Source organism: Metopolophium dirhodum, chromosome 2 (genome assembly GCF_019925205.1).
Source record: "Metopolophium dirhodum isolate CAU chromosome 2, ASM1992520v1, whole genome shotgun sequence".
Taxonomy (NCBI): domain Eukaryota; kingdom Metazoa; phylum Arthropoda; class Insecta; order Hemiptera; family Aphididae; genus Metopolophium; species Metopolophium dirhodum.
In genome coordinates, this window is record NC_083561.1 from 15,664,984 (window position 1) to 15,677,389 (window position 12,406).

The 12,406-nt window shown below is 35.2% G+C and overlaps 1 protein-coding gene across 5 annotated transcripts in view; it reads left to right on the plus strand.

The window, feature by feature from the left end:
* The window catches only part of LOC132938646 (uncharacterized), a 50,853-nt gene extending 42,829 nt beyond the window's left edge, over positions 1 to 8,024 (plus strand). For 4 of the 5 annotated variants that reach the window (XM_061005595.1, XM_061005594.1, XM_061005592.1 and 1 more), the window contains 4 exons: positions 3,938 to 5,204; positions 5,296 to 5,753; positions 6,789 to 6,933; positions 7,788 to 8,024. In XM_061005595.1, the coding sequence (XP_060861578.1) occupies positions 3,938 to 5,204; positions 5,296 to 5,753; positions 6,789 to 6,933; positions 7,788 to 7,857 (1,940 nt within the window). In that variant the 3' untranslated portion in view covers positions 7,858 to 8,024. Of the gene's footprint in view, positions 1 to 3,937; positions 5,205 to 5,295; positions 5,754 to 6,788; positions 7,005 to 7,787 lie in introns of all 5 variants that reach the window. The other variant, XR_009663925.1, reaches the window with a different exon arrangement.
* The last annotated feature ends 4,382 nt before the right edge of the window (positions 8,025 to 12,406 follow it).

The following is a 12,406-nucleotide window of genomic DNA, read 5'->3' on the forward strand; positions in this document are numbered from 1 at the left end:
GACATGACGTCGTGCACGTTTCGCGTCTAAAATGTAGTCTGATGTACATTTTTAGTTTCGTGTACGCCCTGCTGGTATCCGCATAGGTACATAATGGCTAATACCAGCTATTAATACACTTCTCGATAATTTCTGTGAGTAATATATAATTTTTGATCACAAGTCGGTTATCTGATTTCGGAACGATCAATGAAATAAACAGGCCTGAAGATCGAACGAGTGCCGATAAAAATTACACAACTCAAGTGTCAAATATAAGAGTGAGCCACGGAGCCCCGTAATTAATTTCCTATATATTTACTTGATTATGTCGTTTCACAATCTCGGCGTTCGATCGTTACACGTTTGATAACCATATGTGGTATAAAGCTCCACCTGAAACGCATGCGCCTCTATAACACACAGTCAACCGCCTTTCAAATTAATATAAACATGTTTTTCCTTCACCTCTCTCTAATTACTTATTCAAAAGTGCAGTAACATCTTAATACTAAAACCGTAAGAATTTGTCAATATTACTACCTATATTTACATCGAATTATTTCATAATTATATACAGAAATAGACACGTAGTTTTTTCTAACCATATATAAACATAGTATATAATAAGAACATGCAAATTATTATGTTATAATGTTCAAGCCACTATTAAAATATTAAAACACATTATTCTACACGGCTGACTGGAAAACTGAAGAACCTGATTTTGTTTGAACATTCTGATCCAACGCAATCCTGATTAAAAGTTATATTACATATTATGTTTGTACGCACATATATAATTTATAATATAATATAATATTATATTATATGGAATATAAGATATTCGTGTTTCAGTGTTTGTACATTCGAGTAGTGTAGTTCGTAATTCGTATAACTTGACGACGGGTCACATTGTAGTATTTGATCGATATCCAGGCGAGACGGAAAAACAGTTATAAACGATTTTTAAACTTATATTTACATATTTTTTTCTGAGTGACGGTTTGAAAACAAGTTGCATGCGTACTTTAAAACACTTAGAGATTCGGTTCCACATATAATATAATATGTATAATATATTCTTGTTATTATTAGTTATTGCAGCCCTGAACCCGAGGTCGTGTTGAAAATCGACAATCCTTAAATATAGTCGCTATTTTTCTTTAATATATTATATTTTATACTACCTACTATATGTTTGTTATTTTTTTTTATAATCCTCCGAGTATTGACCTATTGGCTCGACAATTGTTAGTTATGACTTCATGGCCATTAATCCCCTATATTAAATTATAATAAATGTCGTGTCGTATCATGTTTGTGTCAAATACATATTTCGAGAATATATGTGTTACTAGACAAAAGAAAATGCAATATATTTCTAATAATGATAAAAAAATAATTTGTATAAATTAATTTTATCAATTTTATGCAAATATTAATGATTCATTTATCCCATTTGATTTTAATCGTATCGTTTTACGTATTCATTGTACGTCGTCGTCGTCATATAATTATATGATACACATTCTAAACACGTATCATTAAGCTTTGTGCACACATATTATAATATTATAATAATTAAAATAACATTGATAAGTTATACATTTAGAATATTTTAAATATAACATATCGGTTTAATTAGTACGATTTGTAATATTATATACTAAAATGTCATAGTAAAATCCGTTTATTGACTGCGTCATATTATACATGTGATTATTAACTTTGCGAATAAAAATACGAGTAAGACGCATACATATTAGTTTTTAGTTTTTACTGATTCATTTACAAGTTATGCGTGAATATTATGTATAGGGCATAGCTATAGCTGATGAATAATACGCGATCAAATTCGTTGTGAATTCTCGACCGATTCTATACATCGTGCATTTAAGATTGATACTATTCAATTAAAACACTGGCGTCTGGTACAATAAACATGTGTACCTATTATACCTATATATACACCTATCCACGTGCCATTATAATAAGTTATAAATAATAACTATAATGCTAACACTTTTGAATAATCAAAATCGTGCACTGCTGTAAAAAAAAAAACCCCACCTTTTTTTGTCGTAATAAAAAATTTGGTCCGCAATATGTACCTATATATTATATTATATTATGTTCACAAAATATACGACCACCGAAACTAGTTTTACGACGACTGCAATCGTAGACAACGTTGTGCGTGAAAAAATTTACTCTAAACAAACAAACAAACCGTGTGTGATCAAACGAACCCATAAACGCGTTATCGAATATTATGATAATAATATGTATACGTGCTGCAGCATTGCGATTAAAAACCGTATCACAATATATTCGCAAGAATAAAATAATTAATTCAAAACGTCCTTAATATACCTGCAGCCGGTGTCTATAAATAAACCACGCTAATTTAAATAAAAATCTCGACCCGGGGGCAAAACGTTAACCCTTTTTATTATATATATACATCAGCGGCGGTAGCTGCACGCCGCGCGTATATGTATATAATATACACTCGTGGTCTGAAAGAAACACACTGCACAATAACGTCGTCTCGTTCCAACGACCTTGGGACACGGCGGTAATGAAATTTTGGACGTACCGTAAACCGGACAACCTTGAGTGGTACTCGAGTGGTTGATCTCAGTGGGAGCGGCGGACGCGAGGGAAAAATCAGAAGACGACTTTAGCAGCAGCGTTACGAAAAAGGAATCTGAGTAAAAAAAAAAAGAAAAAAGGTTTCTTAAGTGCGATTGTTGCCGGTCACGATATCGCCGTACCACATAGATACGCCACTGTGGGCATACGTAACCTACCTACACCGCGCAATCTTGAGAGGCGATTAGTACGCGTTCGTTAATTGACAGCTCGTAGTAACGCTGTAGTTAGGTATATTCACGAAGGTTGGTAAATACCTATACTAGAAGAAGAATCCGTATACCTATCGTACATATTTTGTCTTTTCTCTTAAAATATATAGTGTCTATACCATGGTTTTATAATATTAACAGTCGTTTATCATATTATACTTGTAATATGCAGTATTCATTATGCACTCATATAGACGGAAATCGTGGTGTGGCCCTTGCTTCAGCTGAGGACTTAATCCCCCAAAAGTTTTGAGTTACTCCCCCTGTTATGATGATTGGTTAGGTATCCTTAGAACTTCATATGTAATTGTCATTATGTTGCAACATTTATAATAAACATAGATATCTAATAGTAATATACTTGGTTAAATTTATTTTGAAACATTTATCCAGTTCAAACTTAAACTATACAAAATCCCGACATTTTCAAATATTAATTTTGTATTTGAATTCTTTGTAATACGGACTTCAAATGTCGTTTTATTCTGTTATATTTTTCGACGTCTAAAGGGGTATATAATATATATAATTGCTATACTTAAGTATAAAGAATGACCGGAACGTCCAGAACCCTGCATGCATGCTTAGACGGTGCCTATAATATATTTATATTATCTAGTGTACTCGTACAATATAGTGTGTATAAAATATAATAGTATAATAGTATTTACTACTAATACTTCACTAGGTATTTGTCTAATATAATATTAATATAGTATATCATTATGACATAATAATATGACGTGTAATATAAAACATTAATAAAGAGTGTATGCGGTGTCGTGGCAATTCAGTCCTTGGCGAGTGATTTGCTATGTAATATATAGGTGCAAAAAATTTGGCAGTCAACCCCACCCCCCGGAAATGTAAAAAAAATAAAAAAAAACTCTGGTAATATAAAATATATTATGCGTATGAGTTAATACATAACAAGAATGTCGTTTTCAGTCAGCCGGAAACCGCGAGCTGCTGATAAACGATCATAATGATATGATATAATAATATGACTATGCCTTGTACATCATATACGTACCCATAGGTTACACTGCATATATTCGCATTTTGATTTTCTTTTTATCGTTGTACAGAGTTGATCACTTGGGGCAGGAAAATGGGCAAGCGGCTGGAGGGGCTGCGGAGGAGTGAGTCCCGCGACTCTCTGGACAGCCTGTCATCCAGGGACAGCTCGACCAAACATCAGCCCGCCGTGTGGCCGCTGGGGCAGCCGTCGTCCGGCGACAAATCGTCAACGTCCGCCCTGAAGGGCTTTTTCACGCGTATCGGGTCCACCGGCATGCTGAGCTACTCGCGGCTGTACAGCAACAGCTTCCGGGACAAGCTGCAGCAGTCCAGGAAACACGACGAGTGCCAGCTGTACCGGAGCGTGTCCACGTCCCACCTGGCCACATCGTACATGAAGGGCGATGACCCGGCCGACTGCCTGGATCGCGGCGAGCCCCGGACGCGCACCGCCGCCGACCGTGGTGCCGAGATCGAGTCGCCCACCGAGCCGGGTTACGTACCGCTGAAGACCAGGAGCTGCGACAACATATCCAAGCTAGGCACCACCAAGAAGCCAAACTTCCCATACGCGTTCCTTAGGTCCAGGCTGTCAGTGCTCCCCGAAGAGAACGGCGGCGGTGCAGGGGGCGGCGGCAACGCCGTCGGCGGCCACCCGGCGGCCCGAGCAGCCGGTCGACAGCGGAACAGCACGGCAGGGTCGGCGCACGAAATAGTGGTCACCGAGGAGCTGTTCAGGGAGATGGACAGCGACAGGGAATACCGGCGCGTGTTCAGCAACATGAGTTCGTCCAACGAGTCGGGATACGATAGCGACGGTCCCGGCAGAACGCCCGACACGTACCACCACCATCATCATCACCATCACCATCACCAAAAGGCAGCCGACGAGGACAGCGGGTTCGGAGACACCAAGTCACTGGCCACGGACAGCCTTAACGAGTTTGAGGAACACTTGGAGCCGCCGTCCAGGCGCCACAGCGACAAGGATTACAACGTGCCATCCATGTGTCTGTTTTACAAGAAAAACCGCGAGATCAACGATCGCATAAGGTCGGACAGACAGTCGTCGAAGGACACGCCCAACTTCCACCGTCGGATGTTCATCAAGAACCGTTCGTCGCCGCCCAGCAGCACCGCCGCCGCCGACCACCTGTCATCGTTGCCGGCCGATCTCAACAACCTGCGATCCCGTATGCAAATGGTCCGGTTGCTTAAGTCGCGGTACGAGGACGACATCGGCATTTACTTGAAAATGATCGTCAAACACGTAGCGAATTACAACGAGACCAGGTTCGTCGTGATGAAGCTAGAACCGGGAAAGATAGCGTACAGGTATGAGAACGCGTCGACGCGAGAATGTCGACTCTGGACGCAGTCGATAACGTTTTTTACTATATTATTTTTTATTTATTTCTTTATCTAGAGACGGCAGGATTAGAGTCAGCGACGAGATAATCAACGTCAACGGCAAATTGTTGCGCGGTATCACCGACATGTACGAGGTAGAGAAAATACTGAATCACAGTTTTTCCATAGCCAACAAGTATTACGTGGACATCGTACTGTCCAGGTCCGAATCGCCAGACTCGACTGTGATGGCTTTTGACCACGGTCACGTTGCCGCCGAATCGTCCAAACAAAACGCGATCTCCGTCATCAATCGAGTGCTGGCCAACAAAATGAACAGTCACTCATCAAAATCCCCGACTCCGAGCATGAGTACTGTATACATGGTTGTGACCTTCTACAAGGGTACCGGTCATAAATCGTTGGGATTCAGCATCGTGGGCGGGTCCGATTCGCCGAAAGGCGAGATGGGAATATTTGTTAAGACCATATTCACAAGTGGCCAGGCCGCGGAAAACGGGTCATTGATGGAAGGTATGTGTGTTACAGAATCGTGTGATAAAAATATGACGTAATAATATCAGAAAAGACCGGTAGAATTTAATGAAACATTTATTTTATTATTATAATTTTAAATAAACCGTTCAGATTTTGATTAAAAAACAAATTGAGAATAATATTATATAATACTATCGTCTATCATAAAGTATAATAAATAATAATAATAATAAATAAATACAAAATTATAAGCTGGACACATTTCGTATTGAAAACGTTTACCTAGAGTAGTAGAGTAGAATGGTTTTGTAAATTATTATAAAATCTAATAATAACCGATACACGACCGTACTATATTACAGTCATATTATAATATATATGATCGAAAATGAAAACGTTAAACACTTCCCTTATAAATGTTTATAGACATTTAATTTTTTGTACAATATTTACCGATATTTCTTCAAATAATAGGTTATATAATAGCCAATAGGTCATAAATAAATTCCACAGCCAACGGTCAAAGTTCGTATAATAATAATATATTATGTCGGGTTCAACAAGTGGTAAATCTACCGCCATAATAATATACTTGGGGGGGGCAGCGAAGCGACTCGTTTGAGACTCTATATTAATATGAATGGGTATATAATATATAAAGTATAATATATTATATGGTTCAAACACAATATGAAAGAAAACTGTTTCAAAGAATAATAATATAAATAGGTACCATAGGTCAGGTAGGTAGGCAGCGAGGAAGCAATGGAGGGAGGGGGAAGAAAGATTATACGAGAGTGAACACGAGGAATTCGAAATCGTGAAAGCACTCGTCAACCCCCCACACAATCCCGAGTCACCGTCACGGTTGTACAGGGTGTTCCACAAATGTCTGACGGTCTTGCGTTGAATTAATACGCATTAGATCTCCGCGATACACCCTCTATATACTGCAGTAGTGAGTGAGCTGCAGTGCTCGTGACACATTCCACTTGTGTGATGATGATAATAAATATATTATATTATTAAACATTATTCGTTTTAGTTTAATGGTATGTTATTGTTTTGCAGGTGACGAGATACTGTGTGTGAACGGCGAATCCGTCAGCGGGATGACGCACGCGCTGGCCATAAATTGTTTTAAAAAAGTGCGCCAGGGCCCGTTGGAGATAAAAGTATGCCGGAGAAAAATAATTCCAGACGCCTGTGGACCGAAGTGAGTTGTGCGCACGACGTCCGTATTATAACATTGTTTGGGTACGCGAGTGAAATCCGAATGACAATATTGTAGGTATACGGCCGACCGATGTTAGTCATATGTGATATTTCGTAAAGTAGGACTCTGCGAAGTGCCGTGTTATTATGTAAGGGGCGGGGACAGACATGGACAGATAGGATTTTTTTTGTAAGGGTAAAAATGTTTTGGATGGTTTTTTTTTTTTTTTGCAATTTCCTATATTAGTAAACTATGTTTTACAAAATTATTTCCACAAAAAAAGGTTTAAATATTACAATATAATTATATAGCTGTGAATCAAATATTAAAAAATACAACTATGTGTGGATATAGGTAAGCTAGCTAATATGGATAAAGGATGGCATCATAAAATTTACCTTCTCAATGGGAAAATTTGTTAACGCGGTACTCCAGAGCATGTTATACATGAACATGATGTAAATGGTGTATGCATCATATAATATGTACTATAGTGCATTGTTTATAAAGCGCCAGAAGACTAGAATAGCTTAACCCGCGAACAAATTATGCATAATATGTGGTAGTGTAACACTGAAAATAGTTATTTAAATACAAATGCAAGAACAATAAATTATGTGGCATTGTCTAGCGGGAAAATTTTCTAAACAAGTGTCTATGGTTGGGAAAATGTTGGTTTTAAAATGTATATTATTCTACAGAACATTTTCTCAAACAAAACTGACTAATTATTTTTGTGAAAGGCCTTAAGCTGTTCTGGCACTTTGCGCCTCAATTATTTGTTGTGTGACGTATGTGATATGTAAGTACGTGATGTCTGATGACTAATTCCGTTTTTGTTTTTTTTTTTGCAGCGGCAATCGCAGTTTCAACAATGGCATGATAACGGTGGCGACGACGACGAACACTACTCAAACCTTTTGAAGACCTCGCGCGTATTTTTTGTTATTATTATTATTAAAAATGTTGTGTACATACCTATATATTCAAATATTATATATTATACTGTCACGACTGTATGTGACAAATTGTAGTCTAATATATTACATTGTACCTGTACATACATATTATATATATTATGTTGTTTTTGATATTTGTACATTTGTACGTATGCGTTTCGTATATTATAATGATGTGTAACCATATTTATCCTAAACTAAGTAGGTACGTAGCCGGACTTTGCAAGTATGAGTTGCAGGTGGCATGAACACCCGCCCCCCCCCCCCCAAATCTGAGAATTTCAGTTGAACGATTTATTGAGTACGGCAGTATAATATCCGCAAGCATTGCAGTAAACTTATTTTGCCTTGTCAGCAGATCCCCCTAACCCGAGACTAGAAAACAAGAAGCTGATTGAAACGTTTAAAATGGTATGAGAGTATAAAGCCTCCCTGAAAATTTAAAATCCCAAGTCCACCTATGTATAATGTGTGTGTAACGATTTGAACATAGGTATATAGTGTCTGACGTCTCTATAATATGTAATGTCGAAAACCTCACGTGAAAATATTTAAAAAAACATTTATAGTCTTTACATGTTAGTTCCCCAATCGCGTCCAATTTATGTCCGATAGATTTTGAGTTATATTATCCGGGAGTTACATATTATATAAGTTTCTGCAGTAGGTTAGAAAAATGTATGTGACGAGTCGCACGAGTACCTACACATTTGTAATGAGTAATTTACTATAAAATATGTAATCAATAAGACCTTATTCTATATAATTTACAAAAGTTGTAAAGCTAGTGTGACTAGTGATTATAAATAATAATTATGACAGAATGTCGATCAATCTATCTATATAAGGTTATAGTAGATACCCACATTCCTCAACCCATCCAACCTTATACTTAAATATGATTTTACTGATTATAAACTGCAGAAAGTCCCAAGCGTTTTAAAGAATAAGGGAAAATGTTAGGTGGCGTATGAGATAATTTTTAATAATTAAATTGTAATCCGCATTTATAAGTATATAATCAATATTTTTATTTTTTTTTACAAATACTTTAAATAGGTACATGAGCTCAGGGGTTAAATAAATCATGACGTATGTTTTTTTTGTATTAAACAAACTATCCACGGCATTGGGCATTTGGACATTAGTAACAAACTATACTTTGACAATACATTTTATAAATATTCATGCATTATACATACCTATAGTATTAAAACAAATAATAATATTTTAAGGAAAAAAAATTAAATTATGTTTTAAGTATTATATACAATTTACAATTTATTTGTAAGGCGAGTTTCTGATAGGAACTGTACGTGTGTATTTTCGACTATAGATCAATATTTTGTATTAGTATAGGTACCTGCAGGTAATGTATACAAAAAATATTTAGTCTAAACTGTAACTATATTGTTCGTAAAAATGTGCGCAATGACGAGTAGTATTTTAGGTAGATATCTATAATGTAAATGTGTGCAATGTGGTAGGACTATAGGCCTCATAAGAATTTCCTACTATATTGATTCGTTTGTCCCGAAAATGTAATAGATCACCGTTACAAAATAGTGTAACCAGTGTAGGAGTGTAGGTATAAACAATAAACCACACTACCTATACCACATAGTTGGGCACACAAGCCACAAGGTGAAGCGAAATGCACACGTAATAATTATAAGTCGTGTACGCGAATGCGACGTCGATTATTTTTATATTTTTCATTCGTCGATATTCGTGCACACAACTTATTTACCCGAAGTCGTCTCGGTGCAAGTACGCTTGAAAATGAAATCAATAGTAGGTACGTACCTACATTATACAACAGTTTTAATTAAATGCGTACAGGTAATCTGTAGTGCATGTTATATTCACTTACGACACACACACACACACACACACACACACACACACACACACACACATCTAAGATAATGTATACAAGCGCGTATATTATTTTTTAATATGAGCCTATTGTATTTTATATATGGAGACGATGTTGCCGGTTTTTTTTTTTCGTTCTCAAATTAGTTATAGGCAGGTATGGGCAGTCGCATTGTTTTATTATATTATAATATTATACCTATGAGATCAATCCGGATTTCGCACGATCGGTATCTCGCTCTATTCATTAGATGGAAACACGACGCGCGCGTCTTAACGATGCGACTTCATATAATAGCATTTATACCTATACCTACGAGTATTATAGTACGTAATAGGTATGTATATTATTATACGTCTCCGGAAGCCGTCGCTAATTGTCTGGGTACATCTTGTCGAAAAAATAATGAATAAATAACCACAACGCGCAGTGGTCGTTGACGTTCGTCGTAATTTCCTCGTATGCAAATTTAATATTTCGCTGCTGCTGCTGTCCGTTGGGATTTACATGGTCGTACCTCTGCTAACGTTTGAACTATGTAGGCAGGTATCGTGTATTATACGGGTAGTAGGTAGGTACTTAGAGGCTGAGTTATCGGAATTTTGCTAAATATTATATATTGCATTTAAGCCACGTCCTATGGCGACCTTTTTATTGCTTGCTATAAATTGACCGGCCGAGTTTACATTCACTCGTTCCAATTTCCAACAATTCGTCTTCTTCTTTTCCATATTTTTCTTTATTAAATTCTAATAAAATGTTTTCATTTAAAAAAAAAATTTACTAAATATTAAATTTACATTTTAATTTCTACTATATATTTATTATATGTATATATTATTCAAATGCTGAAATGTACAATATTGTACACATTAATGACAACAATACATTTGTTTAACACTTAAGAATTGTAGGTAGTATGTTAAAAGCGTGTAAAGTATACGTTTTATACGCGTATAACAACAGTTTACAAATTTAAACAGTTATCTAGTGCGACAATGTGAATTAATTAGAATTTTGAGTAATTGCAGTATGATGTGATGCAATTTTCAAATTAAAATAGACAATTTATAAAAACCTTATTTCATTTAGGTGACTATGACAAAAATACGAATTAAAAATGTAGTAGTCACGTACACGCTATAAGGATAAAAAAAATATACGATATACCTACCAATGGTTAAAACTTATTAGGTAGTAATAATAAATTATAAACGTTTAGAGAATATAATATTACATAATATTATAAATGTCGTACACTCGTACCTATATTACCATATCTTTATGAGATAAAATGTTTGTTATTTTAGATTTTTAGCAGAGCGGTGAATTCATATTATTATTTATTATAGTATAAGCTTGTACCTTGTACAATACACGTGTACATGTTGTTAGTAATCGTATATAGTAAAAAAATTGGTATCATGATGATGCTTATTGCTTATATCGAAAAAATTGACTTTGCCACTGACGTGAAATGTCGCTTTATCACTAAAGGTTTGGTTATATGTTAGGTTAGGTTTGTCCTCAAACAGAAAATGTAATTTAATGTTCTATAATGTTCATAGGTCTCTAATAGGCTTCGAGAACCGTGGGTGTGAACTCCAACCAAATTATCAGAGCCGGATTAAGCATGAAGCCAATATTATAAGAGAATTTAAATATGTACGGTCTCGAAAGGGATATAAATATATTACGTATTTAGGTACTGTTATTAGTCTTTCCGCTAAATATTCATGTTTATTAATTCATATCTGCGCACGATAAATAATAATGGAAACACAATATTATTATTATTATGTTTAAAATATAAGTGCTTCGTTTAGAGTAGTTGTCAATTATTGCCAACGCTTCAATAACGAAACATTTTAAACAATTTGTCATGCACGTGCTAGAGACATCATTACATAAACAATTTTTTTTTTTGTTATGGATTAAGACACATAAGATACTCATGTTTCAAAATAAATTAATATGATACTGAATATAGTTTTAAACAAAAATTGTTTTTTTCCTTCACAAAATTGTTTTATAAAAATGTATTTTTAGGTAAGTACTGGATTTTTCAAAACCAAGTAATAGAAAATGTTGCTTTCTTAGCGTACAATGATATTATTATATATTGTATCTATATATATAGTTACATAATTTTAATTAGATTTCCCTATTATTTCATTAAACAAAAAACTCGAAAAATAAGCATTTATTCGGTTATTTCTTACATTTGATTGGCCACCAGTTATATTGAAATAAACGAAGCCGTGGAATATTATATAAGTAACATTACGTTAAAGAAAACTGTGTGATGAAAGAATAAGAAACCAAAATGTTTTTTAAGTTTTAATTTTAACGTAAATAATTACGTAAAAAATACTCAATAGAATTGAAGTAGGTAAAACACCATTTAAAAATAACGTAAACGCATGAGCCATGGCCCGTGTTATTACTTATTATTCCAATGTAATAAAGAAAACAAATTATTCGTTCTCCATAAATCTTGAAACTTGAAAATAAAATGTTTTTTTGTTTTAAAATTAAAATGTAAGTACATATTATTATATTGTAAAAATTAATTTTTTTGGTGAATTTCTCGAGTGAGAATAATTGTTAATCAACATACCTACCTATGAATTAT